Here is a 23595-nt window from a genome sequence, read left to right on the forward strand (position 1 = left end):
AGGTTTTATTTTTCATTTCCCCAGAACACTAAATATAAAGGTTCTAGAAGGAAATACTAGAGTATTTTCATGACTAGGGAGTAGACAGATTTCTTGGACAGTACATAAAAAGCACTAATCTAAAAAATACTGATAAATCAGACTTCATCTAAGAACTTTAATTCCTGATAGATACCATTTGAAAATGAAGTGGCAAGCTACAGAAAAGATGAATTATTATTACATGCATATCTGACAAAGATTCTATAACCACAATATATATTTTTTAAACTCTTACAACTCAGTAATAAAGACAAACAACCCAATTTAAAAATAGGCTAACAATGTAGAGAGACAATTCATATAGTAAAATATAGTGCAAAAAAAAGCACATGAAAAGGTGCTTACCACCATTATAATCAGTTATCAGGAAAATGCATATTAAAGCCACAGTTCAACGCTCTTAACCCATTCCCTGGAATAACTAAAATGAAGAAGACTGATAAGGCCAACTTACATTATACAGGCAGAGTAACTAGAGCAACCAGCAGCAAGCACTGCTGGTGGGGATGTAAAACAATATGACCACTTTGGGAAATGGTCTGCTGGTGTCTTTTAAATGTAACACAAACAAAATGTGTGACTCAGCAATGCCACTCTATGTAATTGCCAATGAGAAATGAATAAATATGTTCACAAAAGTTTTATATTCCCATGTTCATATCCATTTTATTTATATTAGCCAAAATCTGGAAACTCAAATGACCATCTAAAGGAAAATGAATAAGCAAAATGTGTTACAATGTGCAATAATTCCATTTAGCAGAATACTACTCAGCAATAAAAAAAAATGAACTGATATATTCAGCAACATCGGTAGATTTCACAAATATGCTGAGCAAAAGAAGCCAGTCACCAAAGAATTCATATTACAATTTCTAAGAAGTTCTAGATCAGAGAAAACATTCTATACTGGAAAATAATCAGAAGAGTCTCTGGGACATAGGGGTTATCTGGGACGGGACATAGGGGAACTTTCTGTAGTGACAGAAATGATTTATCAAATGATAAAAATGTGAGTTACACAAATGTATGCTTTTAGTAAAAGATGCCAAACAGTGCAATTCACTGAACTCATGGTATGTAAACGTTATCTTGAAAAAAGAACTGTAAACATACTGAAGTATAGCATTAGTTTGCACTGTAGTGTTACCTTTTTATAGAAGGCATGGATTAGCAATTCTTACTTCAAATGTGTTTTGGGATTGAGTAAATGAATAAATCTGCTGAGGAAAATGGAAGTCAGGTTTCTCAATGTTGGAGAAGGGAGTTACAATATGAAAATTATGCAGAAAATCAGAATGTACCCTGAAGTCACTGGACTGAAATGGAAAATGATAATATGAATTCACTGTTCACTATAAAAATAAATAGATATATGCATAGACATGTGTGTGCAAACATGGACTGGTATGAACCTGTACAAGTGTATTTCCTAGCTTTGTACATCAAGGTGGCCCAGAAGCAATGACAGAAAAACTCATTTAGATCATCCTTGGAAGAAAAGCCATGATCAACTTAGACAGCATATTAAAAAGCAGAGACATTACTTTGCCAACAAAGGTCCATCTAGTCAAAGCTATGGTTTTCCAGTAGTCATGTATGGATGTGAGAGTTGGACTATAAAGAAAGCCGAGTGCTGAAGAACTGATGCTTTTGAACAGTGGTGTTGGAGAAGACTCATGAGAGTTCCTTGGACTGCAAGGAGATCCAACCAGTCCATCCTAAAAGATATCTGCCCTGAATATTCATTGGAAGGACTAATGCTAAAGCTAAAACTCCAATACTTTGGCCACCTGATGTGAAGAACTGACTCACTGGAAAAGACTGAAGGCAGGAGAGGGGGATGACAGAGGATGAGATGGTTGGATAGCATCACTCACTTGATGGACATGAGTTTGAGTGAGCTCCGGGAGTTGGTTATGGACAGGGAAGCCTGGCGTGCTGCAGTCGGTGGGATCACAAAGAATCAGACATGGCTGAGTGACTGAACTGAACTGAGACCATAGACCTTTGTTTTTAGCGGAGAATAAATCTAGACAGAAATATTCATCTAGACCATAGATCTCTCTTTTTAGTGGAGAATAATATTCTCCATTAAAAGGAATCAGGACTTCTTGGAGAAATGGTTGATCTAGAGTGGAGGAAGAACAATTAAGAGTCTGGAACATTTTGTTGTGCCAGAAAGAAGAAAATACTCAAAAAAGGATAGCAACATATTGTAAAGACACATGGCTAATAGAAAGGCTTCTCAGTGGTCAAATCTGGGACAATTTAAACAAAAATAAATGACGATAGTAATGGAATTATAGTCCGTTGAGTAAGAATCAATTTCTAAATGCAAAGCACGATCCTGGATTAGATTCTGAAACAAGAAAAAACTTAAGTTTTAAGGATACTGAGATAGCTGATAGAATCTGCATATGATCTATAGATTAGATAATGATTTGTTTCAAAGACCAATTCACTAATTTTGATCACTATGCTGCGGTTTATAAGAGAATATCTTTGTTCTTAGGAAATACACACTGAAGTACATAGGGGTAAAGCAGTATGCCTCCAGTTTATTCTCAAATGGTTAAAAAAACAAAACATATATACACATGTGACTATGTAAAGAGACTGCTAAAGCAAATGAATAGAACTGTAAAACAAATGTCTAATCTGAATGAGAAATATACACAAACTCCCTATCCTATTCTTGCAACTTTTTTCAGTAAGTTTGAAATCATACCAAAATAAAGTAACAAAAAAACACATACAGTACAACTGGAGTGCCTATTTATCAGGGCCTTACACTGCAGGGCTCAGGGGTAAGCACACAAAAAGATAATGTTTATCAAAGGTTAGATGTACACTTTTTTTTCCAAAGGAATAAATATAAAAGTTGATATGAAAAGCATCCTTTTAGTGTGAGACTTATATATTTCTTCCAATTATCAAGTTCCCTCTTCTATGCAAAAATTTCTCTTCTGCCCAGGCTTCAGCAATCATTCTTTTAATTCCTCGTAGACTTGCCTATGGCTTTTGTTTGGCCCTCATCACACATTATTTTGAATTGTTTTGCTTTTTATATATGTATCCCACTTGCTTAACTGGATTGTTAGCCCTACGAGGACAGGAACCACTTACACTAGACAGTATTTTCATCCACTTAGTATTCTAAACATGCGTTGTAATGCTTAATCATCAGTTGTTGCTATTATGATTTTTATGTATAGAATGATTTCTACTAAAAATGCTACCTGAAGTTTTCTTCCTGTAATTGTTCTAGTTGCAACTGTGCATGAAAATATTTTTTTGCAACCATTGTATTTGGATCATCAAAAGATCCATCCAACTGGTCAAGTTTTTCATTCATCATCTCATTCTCAGAAACTAGTGAATTCTTTTCATCTTGAAGTGCTGTCACCTAAAAAACAAAAACACAAACATAAGCATCAGTAGCAAATAAGAGTTTAGAGTGGAGTTCTAGATTCTAAATCTGACCAAGCCATTAACCAGCCTGGTCAATCAGACTAGATAAATTCTTAAAGATCCTTTTAGCTCTGGAATTCTGGGTCTAGGTTTGGATCAGAAGAAATAAAACTAATTTTATTAATACAGAGAAAAGAAAGTTAACACATATAAAGCAGAATACCTTCCAAACTTCATGCTTGCTTTAGGTCAGAGAAGAAATTGTTTCTAAGTCTCTAAAAATTTTATGCACCTATGTACTTCAAAAAAATAATGTTTCCCTTTTAGGTATAAATGTATTTTCAGGATGCTGTTACCCAGTAAACTGAGGTACAAACAAATATGCACAAAATTACCATTTTAGGTTCATAGTAGAAAATTATCAGATTCACATGTATCTTCAGGGGATAACCACATTATTTGGTTAGTGAATCAGCAGCAAAAAACTGAACCCAATTGCACACTGAAACTATTTGCTTAAGATTTAATGGATATAAACATATAACTTTAGAATGACATAAATACCAGTACTTGATACATTTTTAATTTTACTTACCTATTTATGTTAACAAGCATTATTTGCTCCCTTAGTTCTACTTCTTTTTCATTTAAAAATATCTTTAAACATTTAGAGATAAGGCTGCAACCTTTTATAAGACATGCTTCCTGAGTAACTCAGTCGGTAAAGCATCTGCCTGCAATGCAGGAGACCTGGGTTCAATTCCTGGGTCAGGAAGATCCCCTGGAGAAGGAAATGGCAACCCACTCCAGTATCCTTGCCTGGAGAATTCCACAGAGGAGCCTGGCAGGCTACAGTTTGTGGGATCCCAAGAGTTGGACATGACTTAGCGCTATCTTTCTTTCCTTTCTTTCTTTATAAGACCAGACATCTACATGGGATTTTACTAAGATTAGTTTGAAAAAGGCTGACTTATCATAACTTACAATACATTGTAAGTTATTAGGCTTCCCTAGTGGCTCAGCTGGTAAAGAATCTGCCTGCAATGAGGGAGACCTTGGCTCAATCCCTGCATTGGGAAGATCCCCTGGAGAAGGGAACGGCTACCCACTCCAGTATTCTGGCCTGGAGAATTCCATGGACGTGTAGTCAGTCCATGGGGTCACAAAGAGTCAGACACAACTGAGTGACTTTCACTTTCACAACATATTACTGCACAAGTTTGCTATTTATAGTTTCAAAAGGTGTAATCAATGCAGTCTAGTTACGTGAGTGGGACTATATATTGATATACCGAGCTAATAACAGCAAATTAAAATCAAGTTATAGGGACTTCCTGGTGGTCTGGTGGTTAAGAATCACCTGTGAATGCAGGGGTCATGGGTTTGATTCCTCATCCAGGAAGATTCCACATGCCACGGGGCACCTAAGCCCAAGAACCACAATTACTGAGCCTGTGCTCCACAACAAGAGAAGCTACCACAATGAGAAGCCCTCTCACTGCAACAAAAAGTAGCTCTTGATCACCAGAACAAGCGAAAGCCCATGCACAGTAACAAAGACCTAGAACAGCCAAAAATAAATAAATAATCTTTTTTAAAAAATCAAGTTATATTACATAGTCTTAAATACAGTATAGGCAAGTTACAAACACTGTCCTCCAAATGAGTAAAACAAAATCTAAAAAACCATTGCCAAAGAGGAAACAGTTTTTCTTCCTAAATACAATGCATGCATCCATCCTTGTCATATAAGCAGTTTAGTGACTATTATCTGTCATGTAATACAATCCTGCTATTAGGATACAAAAAACAATGGAGGTTGCACCCTTTAAGATCCCCACAGAAGAAATGTAAACAATTATAGGACAGAAAATGTGGTGCTTTGATGAAATTATGCTATTGGGGGGCGCGAGAAAAGAGTCTCTCTTATTAGCTTGAGGGTGGGGGCTGTTACAAGACTGGCAGAGTAGAAACGATACCTTGTCTTCAAACTGGATAGGAATCCCCTGAAGAAGGGAGAAGAGCAAGGGCAAACTTAGTTTTCAATATCTAGTGGGAAACCAACCCTGTTCCTAACCATGTATTTCACATAGTCGTTCCAGAGCCACCCCGGATGAGTGACTTAGAATGTCCAGAGGTGGTTCTAGGTATCTTTTAACAAGATGCCATGGTGATATTTTGTTTAGGCTCACTCTGTACCTGCCTCTGTCCCTTTCTGTTTCTCTAGTTTTTCTGTCTCTCTCTCTCTGAGCTACTTAAAAGAAAGTTCAAAAAGCTAAAAAAAATAATGCTCTTTTCTCACGTCACTCAGATTTAATATTTTTATCATATTAGCTTATTTAAAAACTTAAAACATAAATTTCTATAGCTGGAGTCCTGTTTAACAATAATTTTCAGACACCTTTAGGTTTGAAGATCACTGCCTCACTATATGTGACACGATGCTGGGTAGGAGTATGTTTCTCTCTAACATACTGTAAGCAAGAATAACCAGCCTCTGTTACTGCAGTAAGTAAAAGAGAGCTACTGATGGCTGCCAGGTATTAGGATTAATGGTTGAGTAAGGCAGAGGAAAGAGCTGTTGATAAACTCATCCTAACTTGCCCAAAGGCCCCATAATCATTGGACAAAAACTATGAGATTGCATGAGTTTCTCAAACCTTACATCTAATTTTCATGTGGGTTTTTTTCTTTTTTTTTTAAAGTACACATAATCAGGCTTCCTCCTGATTTAGTGAGTCAGAATTTCAGTTGTTCCAGAATCTGTAACCATAATTTGCACAGAATGCACATAGATCTTTATTTAAATGGGTAATGCTTCACCACCAGATCTTTCACTACAGAGTTCTTGCCTTTTTTATTCTGATTAAAACATGTTTGCTAACTGGACTGTGCGAACAAGCAGGTTTTTTTCAAGAAGGGCTCATGAATTTGCATCTGCGCTCTTCTTCAGTTAACGCAGTTAACCCTTCTTCAGTTAACGCTCTTCCCTGCCTCAGCATTTTATGGATAGAGCTCCTCCATTTTCTGGCATCAAAATTGCAGGGGAGCCTGATTTTCTTCTTTGTCGGTGATTTAGCTTTTCTACCTGTGTTACAGAGTTGTTTTGCCTTTATTCCTGAAATCTGAGAGCTTAACTAGGATGAGGTTTGATGTTAATTATTCACTAATTTGTTTCTAGCCGAAATTTCCTTTTAAATCTCACTTCACTGTCCTACCACCTAGTCTACTCTACTGAAGTGTTCTTATGAAACTATAATACTACATAAAGCAAAAGTTCTCTAAGCTTGAGTGCGTGCATGCTAAGTCGCTTCAGTTATGTCCAGCTCTTTGCGACCCTATAGACTGTAGCCTGCCAAGCTCCTCTGTCCATTGGATTCTCCACGCAAGAATACTGGAATAGGTTGCCATGTCCTTCTCCAGGGGAACTTCCTGACCCAGGGATCAAACCTGTGTCTCCCGTGTCTCCTGCACTGGCAGACAGATTCTTTACCACTAAGCCACCTGGGTAGCCCTCTCTAAGCTTGGCTACTGTCTTTTACGTACACTTATCTATTTCTGGTTTTAGTCGGTAATGTTCACACAGATGTCATGCTTTTATTCTTTTCATCTAGTTCATGATTTGCTGGCAGTCAAGATACCCTATTTGTTTTGGCAATGTTGAAGACTTCTTGGACATGCTCTCCAATGTACCCCATGGCCCAGTATGCTTTCCCCTCTTAAGTTACAGCTGGGACTGTTTTTTCTCCACCACTCTATAGCCTTGTGAATGGTGAGGGAAGGCAGTAGTTGCAGGGGTGGGGAAGAGCAGCTGAGCCAGTGGGCAATCTTTTTTAATAACACATGAGCTAGGCTATCATTTCTGAGGTTTAAGTACCTCATACAAGGACGGTGAGAATGGTATTCCATTTCCATGGAGAAATTCCTTTGGACATCAGTGCTGCCCCAATTCAGTGTGTGGCCCTATACCCTTTGTTCTTATCAGAGTCAGGCCCTTAGTTTCTTCTTGGCCATTATTTCCACTCTTATCTAGTGCAAATAAAATGAAGAACTCAGAGTGAATTTCCTTCTGATTGAGATTACTGTGAGAAGTCACAAGATTTTTGTTGACTCCCCAGCAAGAGCAAGGAATGAAGAATGAACAGCAGGTTCCTGCTCTGCAGCACCTCTGTCAATAGCAATATGCTTGCTTCTTTCCTTGATTACCAAGCTTTTTAATTTAACTTTATTAGGTTAAGCCTTTTTTCTTGTTTACCTGCCCTTGGCGAATTTCTTTGCCACCTATTTTTCTTTTTTGGTTCATTTGGTTGGGTATTAAAAAAATTCTCCTCAAATTTAAATTATCACTCTCCGGTTGTATTGTTGTTCAGTTGCCCAGTCACGTCTGACTGTGACACCATGGACTGCAGCACACCAGGCGTCCCTGTCCCTCACCATCTCCCGAAGCCTGGCCAAGTTCGTGTCCAATCCAAGTTCATGCATCCATGAATCCAGTGATGCTATCCAACCATCTCATCCTCTGATGCCCTCTTCTCCTGCCCTCAATCTTTCCCAGCATCAGGGACTTTTCCAGTGAGGTAGCTATTCTCATCAGCTGAGCAAAGTACTGGAGCTTCAGCATCAGTCCTTCCAATGAATATTCATGGTTGATTTCCCTTAAGATTGACTGGTTTGATCTCCTTGCTGTTAATTGGACTTAGAGGGGTCTTCTCCAGCACCACAGTTCGAAGGCATCAATTCTTTGGTGCTCTGCCTTCTTTACGGTCCAGCTCTCAAGACTGTATGTGACCATTGGGAAGACCATAGCCTTGATTATACGGACTCTTCTCAGCAGAGAAACATCTCTGCTTTTCAACATACTGTCTAGGTTTGTCATAGCTTTCCTGCCAAGAGGCTATTATCTTCTGATTTCATGGCTGCAGTCATCATCCACAGCGATTTTAGAGCCCAAGATGATGAAATCTGTCACTATTTCCATCTTTTCCCCTTCTATTTGCCATGAAGTAATATAATCTACTGTCTGGTTACATATGATTAAAAATACACATTTTTCAAAAATAATTTTTCTTATAAAATTAGGGTATGCATCATATACACCTGTGTGAAATTCACATTGTTAAATTAATCAATTACTTCTTGTTCTGATTATATGCAGTAGTCATTTATTTCACACGTGTAGCAGATAGTTGAGGGTTGCCTCCTTTTTGATACTGGAATTAAAATGCCAAAACTTGGGATGTCTATACCTTTCAACTAAAATCAGATCATCATGTACTCTTCACCATGTGTTACAAATACTGAAACGTTTTAACCGAATTTTGTGTTTTTTAAAAAAGAATTTCTCAGAAAACTGTACAGAGATCTTACATAAGGCTGGTAACACCTAAATGAGTCAGTCCTCTCCTCTTTACATGAGGTGTTCTGGAAGAAAGATATAATCTTACTTGAAAATAAAACATTTCAGATGCTGTGCATGTGGTTAAGAAGGAAGAAAGGGAAAAACATAGTGAGTCACTAGCTTTGTTCAAACATAGAGGAGGGATATTTAATGCTAAAGTTAGGAGGTTTGGATTCTGGTGCTGGTTGTCACTGCCCTGCACATCTGAATCACCCTGACCAAGTCACTTCTCATCTCATTTGCAAACTCATGAAGGTTAGAAATACACCCAGCCCTATACTTCTAGATATTTAAGCAAGGGTATTGCTACCACAAGCCTTGTTCCTTGTCCTCATACTTTTCAGAGTCAATTATTTACATAGCTCCTTATTTGAATGAAAAGTGCAATACACACGTAGCATATTATGATGGCATATTTAACCTTTTGTACAATTTTTCAAGACTTATTGCATAATTTCATATTTGCACTTTCATTTAATAATAACAATATATGCAAACATATACATAACCCCTTATGTGCCTGGCCCTCTTTAAGAGCTTCAAGTATATTAATTCACTTAATCTTCACATCACTCAGGGAAATATATACTATTATCACATCATTTGTCAAAAGAGAAAAATGAAGTATAGAGAAACTAAGCAATGAGCCCAAGCAGACACAACTAGCTAGTAACACGACCAGGACTTCCCTGGTGGCTCAGCTGTAAGTCCACTTGCAACTCAGGAGACATGGACTCAATCCCTGGGTCAGGAAGATCCCCTGGAGAAGGAAATTGGCACCCTACTCCAGGATTCTCGCCTGGGAAATCCCACGGACAGATGAGCTTGGCGGGCTACCATTAATGGGGTCGCAAAAGAGTTGGACATGACTTAGCAACTAAACAACAACAACAGTAACACGATCAGGTTCTGAATACAGGAAGCCTGGTCTGACGATTCACCCCTTTAACTATTTAACTACTGTTTCTCATTCCCAGTTTATTTTGCTAACATGTATGTGCATACGAACCTGAGAATTACATACGTGTTCATATACATGTACATGTTAGCAAAACAAACTTTGCATCTACATTTACTGGAGGTCAAGCACTTCTAAATATTCCCATAAAGGACTCCACTTAATACTCACACCTTATAAAGTAGATACTTTAGTTTCCCCTTTTTACAGAATAACAAATTAAGCTCTATCTAAGCAGTTGAAATTTTACAATTTGAATGATCTTCTCAATGAAGTAGTTACGCCAGCAATTTTCCACTCTAAAAGAAAAATGATCAAATTTATGTTTCAATATTCAAGTCTATAGCAAACTCTTTCAATGGTCCCTCCATGAAATAAAACCCAATCTCCAAAACACTTTACTCATTAATTAATTAAAAAAGGCTTATTAATTCAAAGAGGAAATTACTCTCATATCCTTACCTGCATATCTAGTTCTTGGCATCTTTGCCTCAGTTCTTCTTTTTCTGCTAGTGCTTCCTGAAGTTCTTCTAGGGCCCTTTTAAGCTGAAACAAAATGTCTTAATTCTTAGTAAATCATATTTTGAAACAAACTGATGTATTTATCACAACACATATATATACTGATGTTGGAAACAGTTTCAAAATTAACAAACGCATTTGCCTCTTCTTTTACCACTTCCCTTCCAACGGAGGTTGGGTTATACAGAGGAAGAGAGTATCTTTTCCACCAGGGAAAACAACTGTGTAAAATAACCAGGGGAAGGAGTCTTGAGTACAGAACCTTAGAGTTCAATATTAAAGGAAAGCAACTGTGATAAAAATCACATTTCCTTATTAGATAAATTAGAATTTAGCAGAATTTTTAAAACTGTCTGCTATTTAATTATGTAACTATATAGCATGAGCTACATATGTATTAACAAATATCAGGAAAGTTTAATGCCACTTGACTCTTCAAACACCATCATTAAAAACTGGAAATCAACACTACCTGCATTCATGAAGGAATGTATAATAATATTTAAGATCTTACAAGAGAACAAACTATCTAAAATTCATGGAGGAAAATATCTTGTATGTGTTCTCCGATATAAGCCTTTAAGACAGTACTGGGTTTGCCAGAAAGTTCATTTGGGTCCTTCCGTTAAGATGTATGGAAAACCTAAATGAACCTTTTAGTTAACCCAGTAACTGACAGAGGAAGTCTATCACTGTTACATTTTCCTCACATACCGAAATACTCACCTGTTGTTCTAATTCTCCAACAGCATCATTTGTGGGAGAGCTCACGATTTCTTTACTCATCAGCTAGGATGAAAATAATAAAATTAAGTACAATAAACTGAGGCACACACAGTAAAAGTATTCACTTTTTTTTACAAGCAAAAAGTTCTTTTACACAGTAAAAATTACAGTAAGGTGTTTTATGTTTAATTTTTCCTCGCCTTAATTTGATGACCCTTATTTTATTCAAATAAAAAATATATAGCAGCTTAAGCTAAATAACTCAGTGTTCAAACATTATATTAGTGAAGACAAAAAGTAGAGTGTGCTCGAAATATGTAAATAGATATATTTAAAATACTAATGTACTAAAAATTATAATACAAATTCTACATAAAATTGAGCACATTAAATAATTTTAAAAAATGATTCTTCTGTAACATGAGTTGGCACTTTAAAAATTCAGCTATAAATGAGTTATGTGGCAAAATTCCTAATCCAAGAAGCCATTTTAAATGTAAGAGCTACAATTATATGAGAAAAAAAGATCCTGTAAAATAATTTCTTTTGCATATGTGAGACATGTATATTTATGCATAGCGGCGTTTTGAATTCAAACTAGCAATGCAGACTCAGGGTATATCCATTTTTCAAGTCCTATATGCTGCCTCCCTTTAAATCATGACTCTTCCAAACTAACCCTTAACTCAATTTTCCCTCAGGCCTCCTCTTCACTTGACTTCATCTCAGCCTTCTGGTCTGACTTTAAGAATGAACATGTGCCAAATGAATTCTTAATCTTTATGGCATAACTTAAGATAACCAAGCTGGATTGAACCCAGATGACCTGGCTCTGAAATATAATTATCACTGTGTTTGCTCACAGTTCTAACATTCTGAAAATGCACATAAGATACATACACACACACACACTTTAAATTTCAGAGACGATTATTCTATCTGGCAGAAAAAAGAGAAGGTATAAAAATTCCTATCTGGGAAGATGCTGTTTATCCTGCTTAGCTGAAGTTACTTAAAGGAACTTTATAGTAATTTAACTTTTAAAATGCAGAGGTACTAAAATTGGGCTTGAAGTCCTTATAAGAAATTTTGGGGAAAAAGAATGAAGGGACAACACAACAATCAAAGATAAATTAAACTACTGCAAAGGGCACATTTATACAGTAGTGAAATATACATCCATAAAGTTTTTGTGAACAGTTTTATTCAATTTGGTTTAGGATTTTTATACATGTGTGATTATGATATAACTTACCTCTTGAATAGCAGTCATGACCACGTGTTGAACAGATTCTTCCAAAGTCATTATATTCTGAATATGTTCTATGATTAAAAAAAAAAAAAATCAGATCTGATAAAAACTCTACTCTTTACCCACAGTAATTCAGCCATTCAATTAACCATATAAAAATTCATTCACTACACATAATTCTTTATGCAAGTACAATACTTTTTCCACAAGAAATATGTCCATTGAAAACAAATACGCATAATTGAAAATATTCATATACATATTTATAAATGTTTTAAAGAAAATCTCTAAGTTTCTTATAAGGAAGAAAATGAGAAGAAATTGCAATTAATCTTAGAACAACTATGACAATTTCTTCTATCTTGTTAAATATTCAACATTATGGGATGAATTCACATATACAGGTATAGCAGAGAGATACTATAAGTTCAGTTCCAGACAATAAAGCAATGATCACAATAAAGTAAGTCACATGAATTTTTTAGTTTAAAAGTTCTATTTACAGACTACTGTAATCAATTAAGTGACAATAGCATTATATCTAAAAAAACAATATACAAACCTGAATTAAAAATTGCTTTATTGCTAACAAAATGCTAACCATCATCTGAGACTTTAGTAAGTGCTGATCCTTTTACTAATAAGAGGATCTTATTGATATCTTGATGCTGATGGCTGCTAGAAGAAAACCAAAGAGGGCGCTAGCGAAAGCTGGGGTGTCTGTGGCAATTTCTTAAAATAAGACACCAGTGAAGTCTGCTGTATCAACTGACTCTTCCTTTCACAATTTCTCTATAGCATGCAGTGCTGTTTGATATCATTTTACACACAGTATAGCTTCTTTCAAAACTAGAGTCTATCCTCTCAAATCCTGCTACTGCTTCATCAACTAAGTTTATGTAATTTCTAAATTCTTTGTTGTCATTTCAGCAATCTTCACGGCATCTTCACCAGGAGTAGATTTCATGTCAGGAAACCATTTTCTTTGTTCATCCATAAGAACCAACTCATCTATTAACATTTTCTCATGAGATTTAGTCATATCTTTAAGCTCCACTTCTAATTCAAATTCTCTTGCTATTTTACATCTGCAGTTAAACCCTCCATTGAAGTCTTGAACTGCTTAAGTCATGTACGAGAGTTGGAATTAGTTTTTTCCAAACTCTAATTAATGCTGGAGTTTAATGTTTTTACCTCTTCCCATGAATCATCTATGCTCTTTCTTTTTCCCCTAAGGCAAACACTCCTTTACCTTTTTAATTTTTATTTTACATTGGAATATAGTTGATTTACAAGGGTATATTCATTCTGGGTGTACAGGAAAGTAGTTATACATATACATCCAGTCTTTCTCATAGTCTTTTCCCATATAGGTTACTATAGAGTATTGAGTAGAATATGGCAGTTTGCATATGTTAATCTCAATATCCTAGTTTATCTGCCCTCCCCACCTTTCCCCTTTGGCAACCATAAGTTTGTTTGCTAAGCCTGTGAATCTGTTTCTGTTTTATAATTAAACTCACTCGTACAATTTTTAGATTTCACATATTAGTATATCATATATGTTTTTCTCTGTCTGACTTACTTCACTTAGTAACAATCTCTAATTGCATCCATGTTGCTGCAAATAGCATTATTTCATTCCTTTTCTATGGCTGAGTAATCTTCCATTGTATATATGTACCACATCTTCCTTACCATTATCTGCTGATGGACATTTAGGCTGCTTCCATGCCTTGGCTATTGTAAATAGTGCTGCAATCAACATTGGGGTGCAAGTATCTTTGCTAATTAGTTTTCTTCAGATATATGCCCAAGAGTGAATCAAATCTATTTTTAGTTTTTAACATCTATATTGTTCTCTATAGTGGCCGTACCAATTTACATTCCCACCAACAGTCTAGGCTGACACAAACAAATGTAATGATATACCAAGTTCTTGGATTGGAAGAATCAATATTGTCAAAATGACTACACCACCCAAAGGTAACCTACAGATTCAATGCAATCCCTATCAAATTACCAATGGCATTTTTTGCAGCTCTAGAACAAAAATATCTTAAAATTTGTATGGAAACACAAAATACCCTGAATAGCTAAAGCAATCTTGAGAGAGAAAAATGGAGCTGGAGGAAACAGGCTCCCTGACCTCAGATTATAAAGTAATCAAAACCTACAGTAATCAAACAGTTTGGTAATGGCACAAAAACAGAGGTATTGATCAATGGGACAGGATAAAGTCCAGAGATAAACTCATGTATCTATGGTCCATTAATCTATAACAAAGGAGGCAAGAATATAAAATGGAGAAAAGACAGTCTCTTCAATAAGTGGTACTGGAAAAACTGAATAGGTAAATGTAAAAGAATGAATTAACATTCTCTAACATCATACACAAAAATAAATTTTAAATGGATTAAAGACCTATATGTAAGACCATATACTGTAAAACTCTCAAAGGAAAATATAGGCAGAACACTTTTTGACATAAACTGCTGCAATATCTTTTTGGATCCACCTCCTTAGAGTAGTAAAAATAAAAATAAATAATAGGACCTAGTTAAACTTAAAAGTTTTTCTGCACAGCAAAGGATAGCTATGAGAAATAAAAACCTATAGAGAAGTATTCACTTGCCCAAGAAAAAACAGCCAGTTAATAATAGAGATGGCCTAATATGAAAGTTTTCTGATACCCAAACCCTTTTTTATTGATAAACTATAGCTGATTTCATATATTTTATTTTTCTCCTTCCTGAATTAATTCTTACTGAATTTATCTTCTTATGTGCAGTCTTCATTAGTTAGATAACACTGAATATTTTCTAAGGTTCTGACTTAAAGTATTTTACAAACTTCAGCACCCGACATCCTCTTAAAAAGGTGATGTCCTAAAGCCAGTTTTGGATGAGTCATGCAAAAAATATCAGGATCAAAAATCGCATCACCCAGACTGATGCAAGCTCCTAAGAGAAGTAGATCTTGGTCTATTCAGTTCATCATTTTACTCATTACTTTCAACCAAAAACACTCTTTTTGTACTCAGCTGGATATGGATTACTGTGTTCAGCTATACTAATATAGTCCTCAATTCCATTTATATCATCAGACTGCTTATCTGGAGGACACATTGAAGGCATTCTTCTGAAAATAGCAGAATATCACCTGAAGACCCTGGATTATAATTTAGCAGCTGCATAATCATTTATGATATGAAAGTCTGAACCAACATAAGGTTCTGTATGTGAAAGAGAAAGCTTATCAAATGAATAAGTACAATTTTTATTGAATATCCACTAAGTCCTAAGCACTGACTAAATTAAGCTAATTAAAGTACATTTTATTTAGCCACTGAATATGAATCTCAGAATCCAGAAATACAATTATACTGAAGATCTATAGCTTTTTAATGGCAGAGCTGTGCTTGAATTCAGAACCTCTGGCCTTGTGCCAACCCTCAATAGTACATTATTATGCTCTTTCTTATAAGCAATGTAGGTTGTTTCTAGAAAGTAGATATCCTCAAATAACTGAAATTCACTTACCTTGTTTCTTTTCACAGTTGACAGCACAACCTAAAATAAGCTGGAGCAATCTCCCAAGCTCCACAGAATCTGAGCATTCAGTTATCTGGTTTAAATCAGGGATAAGTTCTTCAGAAATCTGTTGCCCCAAAAACTGCAGTGTTAAAAATAAATTAGATCACTCACTTATGTAGGCTACAGAGAACTGACTATATTTAGTTGTTATAAGGAAGATAAATTCTATAAATAGGTTCATGAAATGATTCAGATAAATTAACAAATGACAAAACCACAATTATTAACTAAAACCAGTTAGCAAAGTTCAAGCAAGCTCCTAAAATTTTGAGAACCAACCAAATGCAACTAACATGGTTTTATACCAAGTATCATTTTACCCCACTGTCAGACAGAGGAATTGTTTAAGAAGCCCCTGGCCTGATCTATTATGATAAAACTTATGCCTTTCCATATAAAATAAACAGATTTATGTTAAGTCAAAGAATATTCAAAATATTTTGATATAGTCTTGATGAACAGAGAAACACAAAATAAACTGTCACACTTTGACAAATGAATAACAGACTTAAACGATTAATCTTGGCTGGCTCTATAATTTTTCTGCATGGTGTCCATGGGATCGCAGAGTGGCACAAAACTTAAGAGACGGAACAACAACTTTCATTCTATTTTTCTGTTGTGCCACACGGCTTGTGGGATCTTAATTTCCCAACCAGGGACTGAACCAGTGCCCTGGGAGTGAAAGTGCCAAGTTCTATCACTGAACTGCCAGGGAATTCCCAAGACTGTTTTCTTCAAGTTACTAAAAAGTATTCTTGGCATTAAAAAGACCAAAAGCAAACAAAAACTCAAAATGAGTTTTAGGCATTCAGATCAGATCAGATCAGTCGCTCAGTCATGTCCGATTCTTCGCGACCCCATGAATCGCAGCACACCAGGCCTCCCTGGCCATCACCAACTCCTGGAGTTCACTGAGACTCACATCCATTGAGTCAGTGATGCCATCCAGCCATCTCATCCTCTGTCGTCCCCTTCTCCTCCTGCCCCCAATCCCACCCAGCATCAGGGTTAGTGAATTGAAAAATTTTAGTTCTAAAATTACTTGGAACAAACAAGTTCAACTGTACAAAAATTTAAAAAAAAATTCTTTAATGGCAAAATCAGACCAAAAGTTTTCACACATTAAGCAATTAACCTTCTAATATCAAATAATCCTACTAGAGAATTTCTTATAATGCTGAATAAGAAAAACAAAGTACTTGAATAATGTAATATCTAATGTGACTTTAATACTACTTTTATTTTGCATTCTTCCTCAATTCACTTGCACAAGCATAATTTCATAGTGTATTTTGCTGCTGTTTACACTGGAAAGAAACAGAATAATACTTTAAACATAAAAGTACTTCAATTTAATTATAAGATCTACTTTATAGCATTGCATAAAATCAAATTATATAAAGATGTAAGCAATTTTATTTGAGAAAATAATCAACTTAAAGAGTAGCAACATATAAACATTATTTTACAAATCAACATATTAAGTTTTAGCCCTTATATATTCACAAAATTTGAGTGTACTAAAAATGGAGAAAAAATAATATCTTTCAATTATGAATTATACATCATAAAATGTTATAAACTAAAAGCAAGTCATTTTTCATTGTCAATGTAATTATCACAGAGTATTTTATATTTAAATAGTCAGATGATTTTCATACCTCATTGTAGTAACTCATAATTCCTTGAAGCACCTTCTTTAAATTACTAGCCTAACAGAAGAAAAAATAAGAATTAAATCATTTAATATTAATAATGAAAGAAAATGTATGTCAAGGTGAAAGACAATAAAAACTTCCCAATAAAAAGGACAACAAAAATACATATTGGAATTATACAAATACAAGTACATGGTAATTTTTATTTTTTTTTTTATTTTTATTTTTTTTTAGGTTCTTAATTTTATTTTATTTTTAAACTTTACATAACTGTATTAGTTTTGCCAAATATCAAAATGAATCCACCACAGGTATACATGTGTTCCCCATCCTGAACCCTCCTCCCTCCTCCCTTCCCATTCCATCCCTCTGGGTCGTCCCAGTGCACCAGCCCCAAGCATCCAGTATCGTGCATCGAACCTGGACTGGCAACTCGTTTCATACATGATATTTTACATGTTTCAATGCCATTCTCCCAAATCTTCCCACCCTCTCCCTCTCCCACAGATTCCATAAGACTGTTCTATACATCAGTGTCTCTTTTGCTGTCTCGTACACAGGGTTATTGTTACCATCTTTCTAAATTCCATATATATGCGTTAGTATACTGTATTGGTGTTTTTCTTTCTGGCTTACTTCACTCTGTATAATAGGCTCCAGTTTCATCCACCTCATTAGAACTGATTCAAATGTATTCTTTTTAATGGCTGAATAATACTCCATTGTGTATATGTACCACAGCTTTCTTATCCATTCATCTGCTGATGGACATCTAGGTTGCTTCCATGTCCTGGCTATTATAAACAGTGCTGCGATGAACATTGGGGTACTCGTGTCTCTTTCCCTTCTGGTTTCCTCAGTGTGTATGCCCAGCTGTGGGATTGCTGGATCATAAGGCAGGTCTATTTCCAGTTTTTTAAGGAATCTCCACACTGTTCTCCATAGTGGCTGTACTAGTTTGCATTCCCACCAACAGTGTAAGAGGGTTCCCTTTTCTCCACATCCTCTCCAGCATTTATTACTTGTAGACTTTTGGATCGCAGCCATTCTGACTGGTGTGAAATGGTACCTCATAGTGGTTTTGATTTGCATTTCTCTGATAATGAGTGATGTTGAGCATCTTTTCATGTGTTTGTTAGCCATCTGTATGTCTTCTTTGGAGAAATGTCTATTTAGTTCTTTGGCCCATTTTTTGATTGGGTCATTCATTTTTCTGGAGTTGAGCTGTAGGAGTTGCTTGTATATTCTCGAGATTAGTTGTTTGTCAGTTGCTTCATTTGCTATTATCTTCTCCCATTTTGAAGGCTGCCTTTTCACCTTGCTAATAGTTTCCTTTGATGTGCAGAAGCTTTTAAGGTTAATTAGGTCCCATTTGTTTATTTTTGCTTTTATTTCCAATATTCTGGGAGGTGGGTCATAGAGGATCCTGCTGTGATGTATGTCAGAGAGTGTTTTGCCTATGTTCTCCTCTAGGAGTTTTATAGTTTCTGGTCTTACGTTTAGATCTTTAATCCATTTTGAGTTTATTTTTGTGTATGGTGTTAGAAAGTGTTCTAGTTTCATTCTTTTACAAGTGGTTGACCAAAGTTCCCAGCACCACTTGTTAAAGAGATTGTCTTTAATCCATTGTATATTCTTGCCTCCTTTGTCAAAGATAAGGTGTCCATATGTGCGTGGATTTATCTCTGGGCAAACATCAAAGCTTTATTCAGAGTTTTATTAAAGAAAAAATGTTTTACTGCTTACAGAGTTAAACCACAGTAATTCTATTTAAAATGAGCCACAACTAAGTTGTGGCTAAGTTAAAATTCAAGTACTAACTTAGAAAATTTAGCTATGAGCATGTCCACCTACAACTCTTGAGAAATTTGTATGCAGGTCAGGAAGCAACAGTTAGAACTGGACATGGAACAACAGACTGGTTCCAAATAGGAAAAGGAGTACATCAAGGCTGTATATTGTCACCCTGCTTATTTAACTTATATGCAGAGTACATCATGAGAAACACTGGACTGGAAGAAGCACAAGCTGTAATCAAGATTGCTGGGAGAAATATCAATAACCTCAGATATGCAGATGACACCACCCTTATGGCAGAAAGTGAAGAGGAACTCAAAAGCCTCTTGATGAAAGTGAAAGTGGAGAGTGAAAAAGTTGGCTTAAAGCTCAACATTCAGAAAACGAAGATCATGGCATCTGGTCCCATCACTTCATGGGAAATAGATGGGGAAACAGTGTCAGACTTTATTTTGGGGGGCTCCAAAATCACTGCAGGTGGTGACTGCAGCCATGAAATTAAAAGACGCTTACTCCTTGGAAGGAAAGTTATGACCAACCTACACAGCATATTAAAAAGCAGAGACATTACCTTGCCAACAGAGGTTCGTCTAGTCAAGGCTATGGTTTTTCCTGTGGTCATAGTATGGATGTGAGAGTTGGACTGTGAAGAAGGCTGAGCCCCGAAGAATTGATGCTTTTGAACTGTGGTGTTGGAGAAGACTCTTGAGAGTCCCTTGGACTGCAAGGAGATCCAACCAGTCCATTCTGAAGGAGATCAGCCCTGGGATTTCTTTGGAAGGAATGATGCTAAGGCTGAAACTCCAGTACTTTGGCCACCTCATGCGAAGAGTTGACTCATTGGAAAAGACTCTGATGCTGGGAGGGATTGGGAGCAGGAGGAGAAGGGGACGACAGAGGATGAGATGGCTGGATGGCATCACTGACTCGATGGACGTGAGTCTGGGTGAACTCCGGGAGCTGGTGATGGACAGGGAGGCCTGGCGTGCTGTGATTCATGGTGTCGCAAAGAGTCGGACACGACTGAGCGACTGAACTGAACTGAACAACTAGAAAACAGGAATATTATCTTCAAGCTTAGCCAAAAGACAATATAGAACTCTAATTTCTGAGAGAAGAAAAACAAAAAAGGTGAGCCCTATACTAGTCTAAGATTTCTCTCTAGAGGTAATTTTCATACCATGGGATAGGGAGGTGGAAACAAAACAAAGCCTGACATTCTAGTGGATTTGAGAAGATAGACATCAGAAGTTCAGGAAGGTCAAGGTAGTTGGGATTTGCAGAGTAGAAAAATGAAGAGGTGAGAGCTATGGAAAGAAAGAGCTCCAGAAATCTGTATAGTAGTTCCTTTGACTCTTTGGCTGAACAATAATTTGCACGTGCATGGGTGAAACTCTATGAGATTAAACAAAAATGATTTTCAAGGAAACAACAATCCAGGGAACTATAAACTGAACAATTCCTGAAGATTGCACAGGGCCAGAAACAGTTGAAAATCTCACCAGTAAGAGTGAAGAGACCATGACCAGGTTAATACAGATAAGCATTCAATAAAGACCTCAAAAAGGTCACAACTTAGTAAATCTAAATAGTCCAAGAGGAGAAAATAACTCTAGATCTGCCTTCCATTTCCACAAACCATGAAAGAATCAAACTGATTCACAAGTATCTTAACTGTCTGTGAGAACAAAATCCAACACTGTAAAGGAATACAAAAAACCTCAGCACTCAATAATAAAATTCATACTATCTAGCATCCAATAAAAAATTACTACATACATGAAGAAGCAGGAATATGTGAACTATAATTAGGAGAAACCACAGTCAATAGAAAGATGCCCAAAAATGAGAGATGAAAGAATTAGAAAACAAAATGTTAAAATTGCTAGTTTAAAATGTTCAAGGATTTAAATAGCAGGAATATAAGAAAGCTAATGATTTATTTAAAAAAAAACTAAATAAAGAGACTGTTAATGGATTTTTAAAAAAGCAAGACCTATTAGGTATTCACAGCATTTTCAATATAAACAGAGAGAAACTAAAGAAAAGAAAAAGACAACAGGCAACAAAAATCATAACAAAAGTGGTTATATCAGTATCAGACAAATTACACTTTCAAAGAGAAAATATTACCAGGATAAAGAAAGTCATTTCATAATGGTAAGTAGATTCATTCATCAACAAGACATAAAAAACTAATGTACGTAAATCATATAACATAGATTAAAATTACATGATTAAAATATTTGCAGATCTGAAAGGAGAAACTGAAAAATCCACAATCATCATTAGTGATTTGAAAACTCCTCCCTTAACTGACAGAATAATCAGACAGAAAATCAATAGAGATATAAAAGATGTAAACAGTACTATCAAAGAAGTGAAATAATCCATACTTGTAGAAATGCAGAATGTATGTTATTTTCAAGTGTACATAGAATATTCACCAAGACAGACTATATATTAGGTCACAAAATAAGTCTCAGTAAATGTAAAAGAATTCAGAGTATGTTCTCAAACCAAAATGGAATTAATTTATAAATTAATAAATAAAAGATACATAGAAAATCCTCAAATATTTAGAAGCTGAAATACTTATTCTAATCTACTCAGGGATCAAAAGAAAAATCACAAGAGAAATTATCAAATGTTTTGAATGAAATGAAAATAAGAACATAGTATGTTAAAATGTGTGGATGTGGCTAAGGCAATGCTTACTATTAGGGAAAAGTGCTTAAAACATCATTTAAGCTTTCACCTTAAGAAGCAAAAAAAAAAAAGTGCAGATGTAAAGAAGAAAGGAAATAATAAAGATCAGAAAGGAAATCAACAAAAAAGAAAACAAAAGCTGCTCATTTGAAAAAAAAAAAACTCAAAAAATGGAAAATCAAACCAGATTTATCAAGAAAGAAAATACAAAAGACATAAATCACCAGTATTAAGGAAGAAAAACTAAAAACAGTTCAAAGATTCATCAACAGGCTAAGCAAACTGTAGTAAATCAGTGTAATGAAATACTAGTCAACAAAAAAAAAAAAACAAACCTACTAATACAGGCAATGTTGATGAGTCTCTAAATAAAACATTACGCTGAGTAAAAGAATACCAAAGAGTTCATAATGTCCAATTCCATTTATATTGAACTCTAGAAATTACAGAATCCACCTGCAATGCAGGACACACCGGTTCAATTCCTGGGTCGGGAAGATCCCCTGGGGAAGGGATAGGCTACCCACTGCAGCATTCTTGGGCTTCCTTTGTGGATCAGCAGGTAAATAATCCGCCTGCAATATGGGAGACTCTGGGCCTGGGTTGGGAAGATCCCCTGGAGAAGGGAAAGGCTACCCACTTCAGTATACTGGCCTGGAGAATTACACGGATATAGTTCATGGGGTCACAAAGAGTCGGACAAGACTGAGCGACTTCCACTTTCTAGAAATTAAACCTACAGTGACTAAAAGCAGATCTGTGGCCATCCAGGGCCAACTTAGGAGTGAGGATTAACTAGTAAGGGGAATACGTACATGTTTTTGGTTAATGAAAATGTTCTATGTTAGATTATGATGGTATAAGAACACATGTAACTATCAAAACTGCCACTATACACAACAAAATACAGCCTTCAGTTAGTTTAAAAAAGAAGATTTAGTTGAGCTTAGTGCTAACTTCAGAACCAAGTTTGGGTCATGTACACCAGGCATTCATCCTGCATACCTTTATTCTCCAGTTGTCACCAGTATCTTCTTTAATTCGGCTTAACCAAGGTTCATCGAACCAAGCTACATCACTACAACAAAAATACAAATGAATATTAAAATGTTTTTATGACATGAAAATACCACATCTAATCAATAGATAAAGTTATTTTCCATCTTAAAGGCTGTCCTTACCAAGAACAGTAAATATTATTTAAAATGAACCCATTGAATTTTTTGTTATTTCTAAGGGTTTCTTTTGGAATTTCTCATAGTAAATGAATTAAGTCATTAACATCTTCAATTTAACAAAATTTACTAAATAACTCATACTAGGCACCCTGGTAGCAGGTAGATGTAAAAATCCCAACCTAAAGGGAAAAAAAGAAAACAATTTAATGTATCTACTACGTGTCAAGCATTGTGCCTAATGTTTTTCCATATCACTTCATTTTAATATAACAGTAACTTAGTAAACAACAACCTCAGATATGCAGATGACACCACCCTTATGGCAGAAAGTGAAGAGGAACT

The 23595-nt window shown here is 35.6% G+C and overlaps 1 protein-coding gene across 4 annotated transcripts in view; it reads right to left on the bottom strand.

Annotated features, from left to right (window-relative positions):
• The window catches only part of HOOK1 (hook microtubule tethering protein 1), a 73644-nt gene that overhangs the window by 37349 nt on the left and 12700 nt on the right, over positions 1-23595 (bottom strand). For 3 of the 4 annotated variants that reach the window (XM_055585677.1, XM_055585679.1, XM_055585676.1), the window contains 7 exons: positions 23081-23153; positions 17573-17623; positions 15855-15987; positions 12316-12383; positions 11061-11123; positions 10275-10358; positions 3285-3451 (listed from right to left, as the gene is read on the bottom strand). In XM_055585677.1, the coding sequence (XP_055441652.1) occupies positions 3285-3451; positions 10275-10358; positions 11061-11123; positions 12316-12383; positions 15855-15987; positions 17573-17623; positions 23081-23153 (639 nt within the window). The remainder of the gene's footprint in view (positions 1-3284; positions 3452-10274; positions 10359-11060; positions 11124-12315; positions 12384-15854; positions 15988-17572; positions 17624-23080; positions 23154-23595) is intronic. The other variant, XM_055585678.1, reaches the window with a different exon arrangement.

The sequence above is a fragment of the Bubalus kerabau genome, chromosome 6, assembly GCF_029407905.1.
Source record: "Bubalus kerabau isolate K-KA32 ecotype Philippines breed swamp buffalo chromosome 6, PCC_UOA_SB_1v2, whole genome shotgun sequence".
NCBI lineage: Eukaryota > Metazoa > Chordata > Mammalia > Artiodactyla > Bovidae > Bubalus > Bubalus kerabau.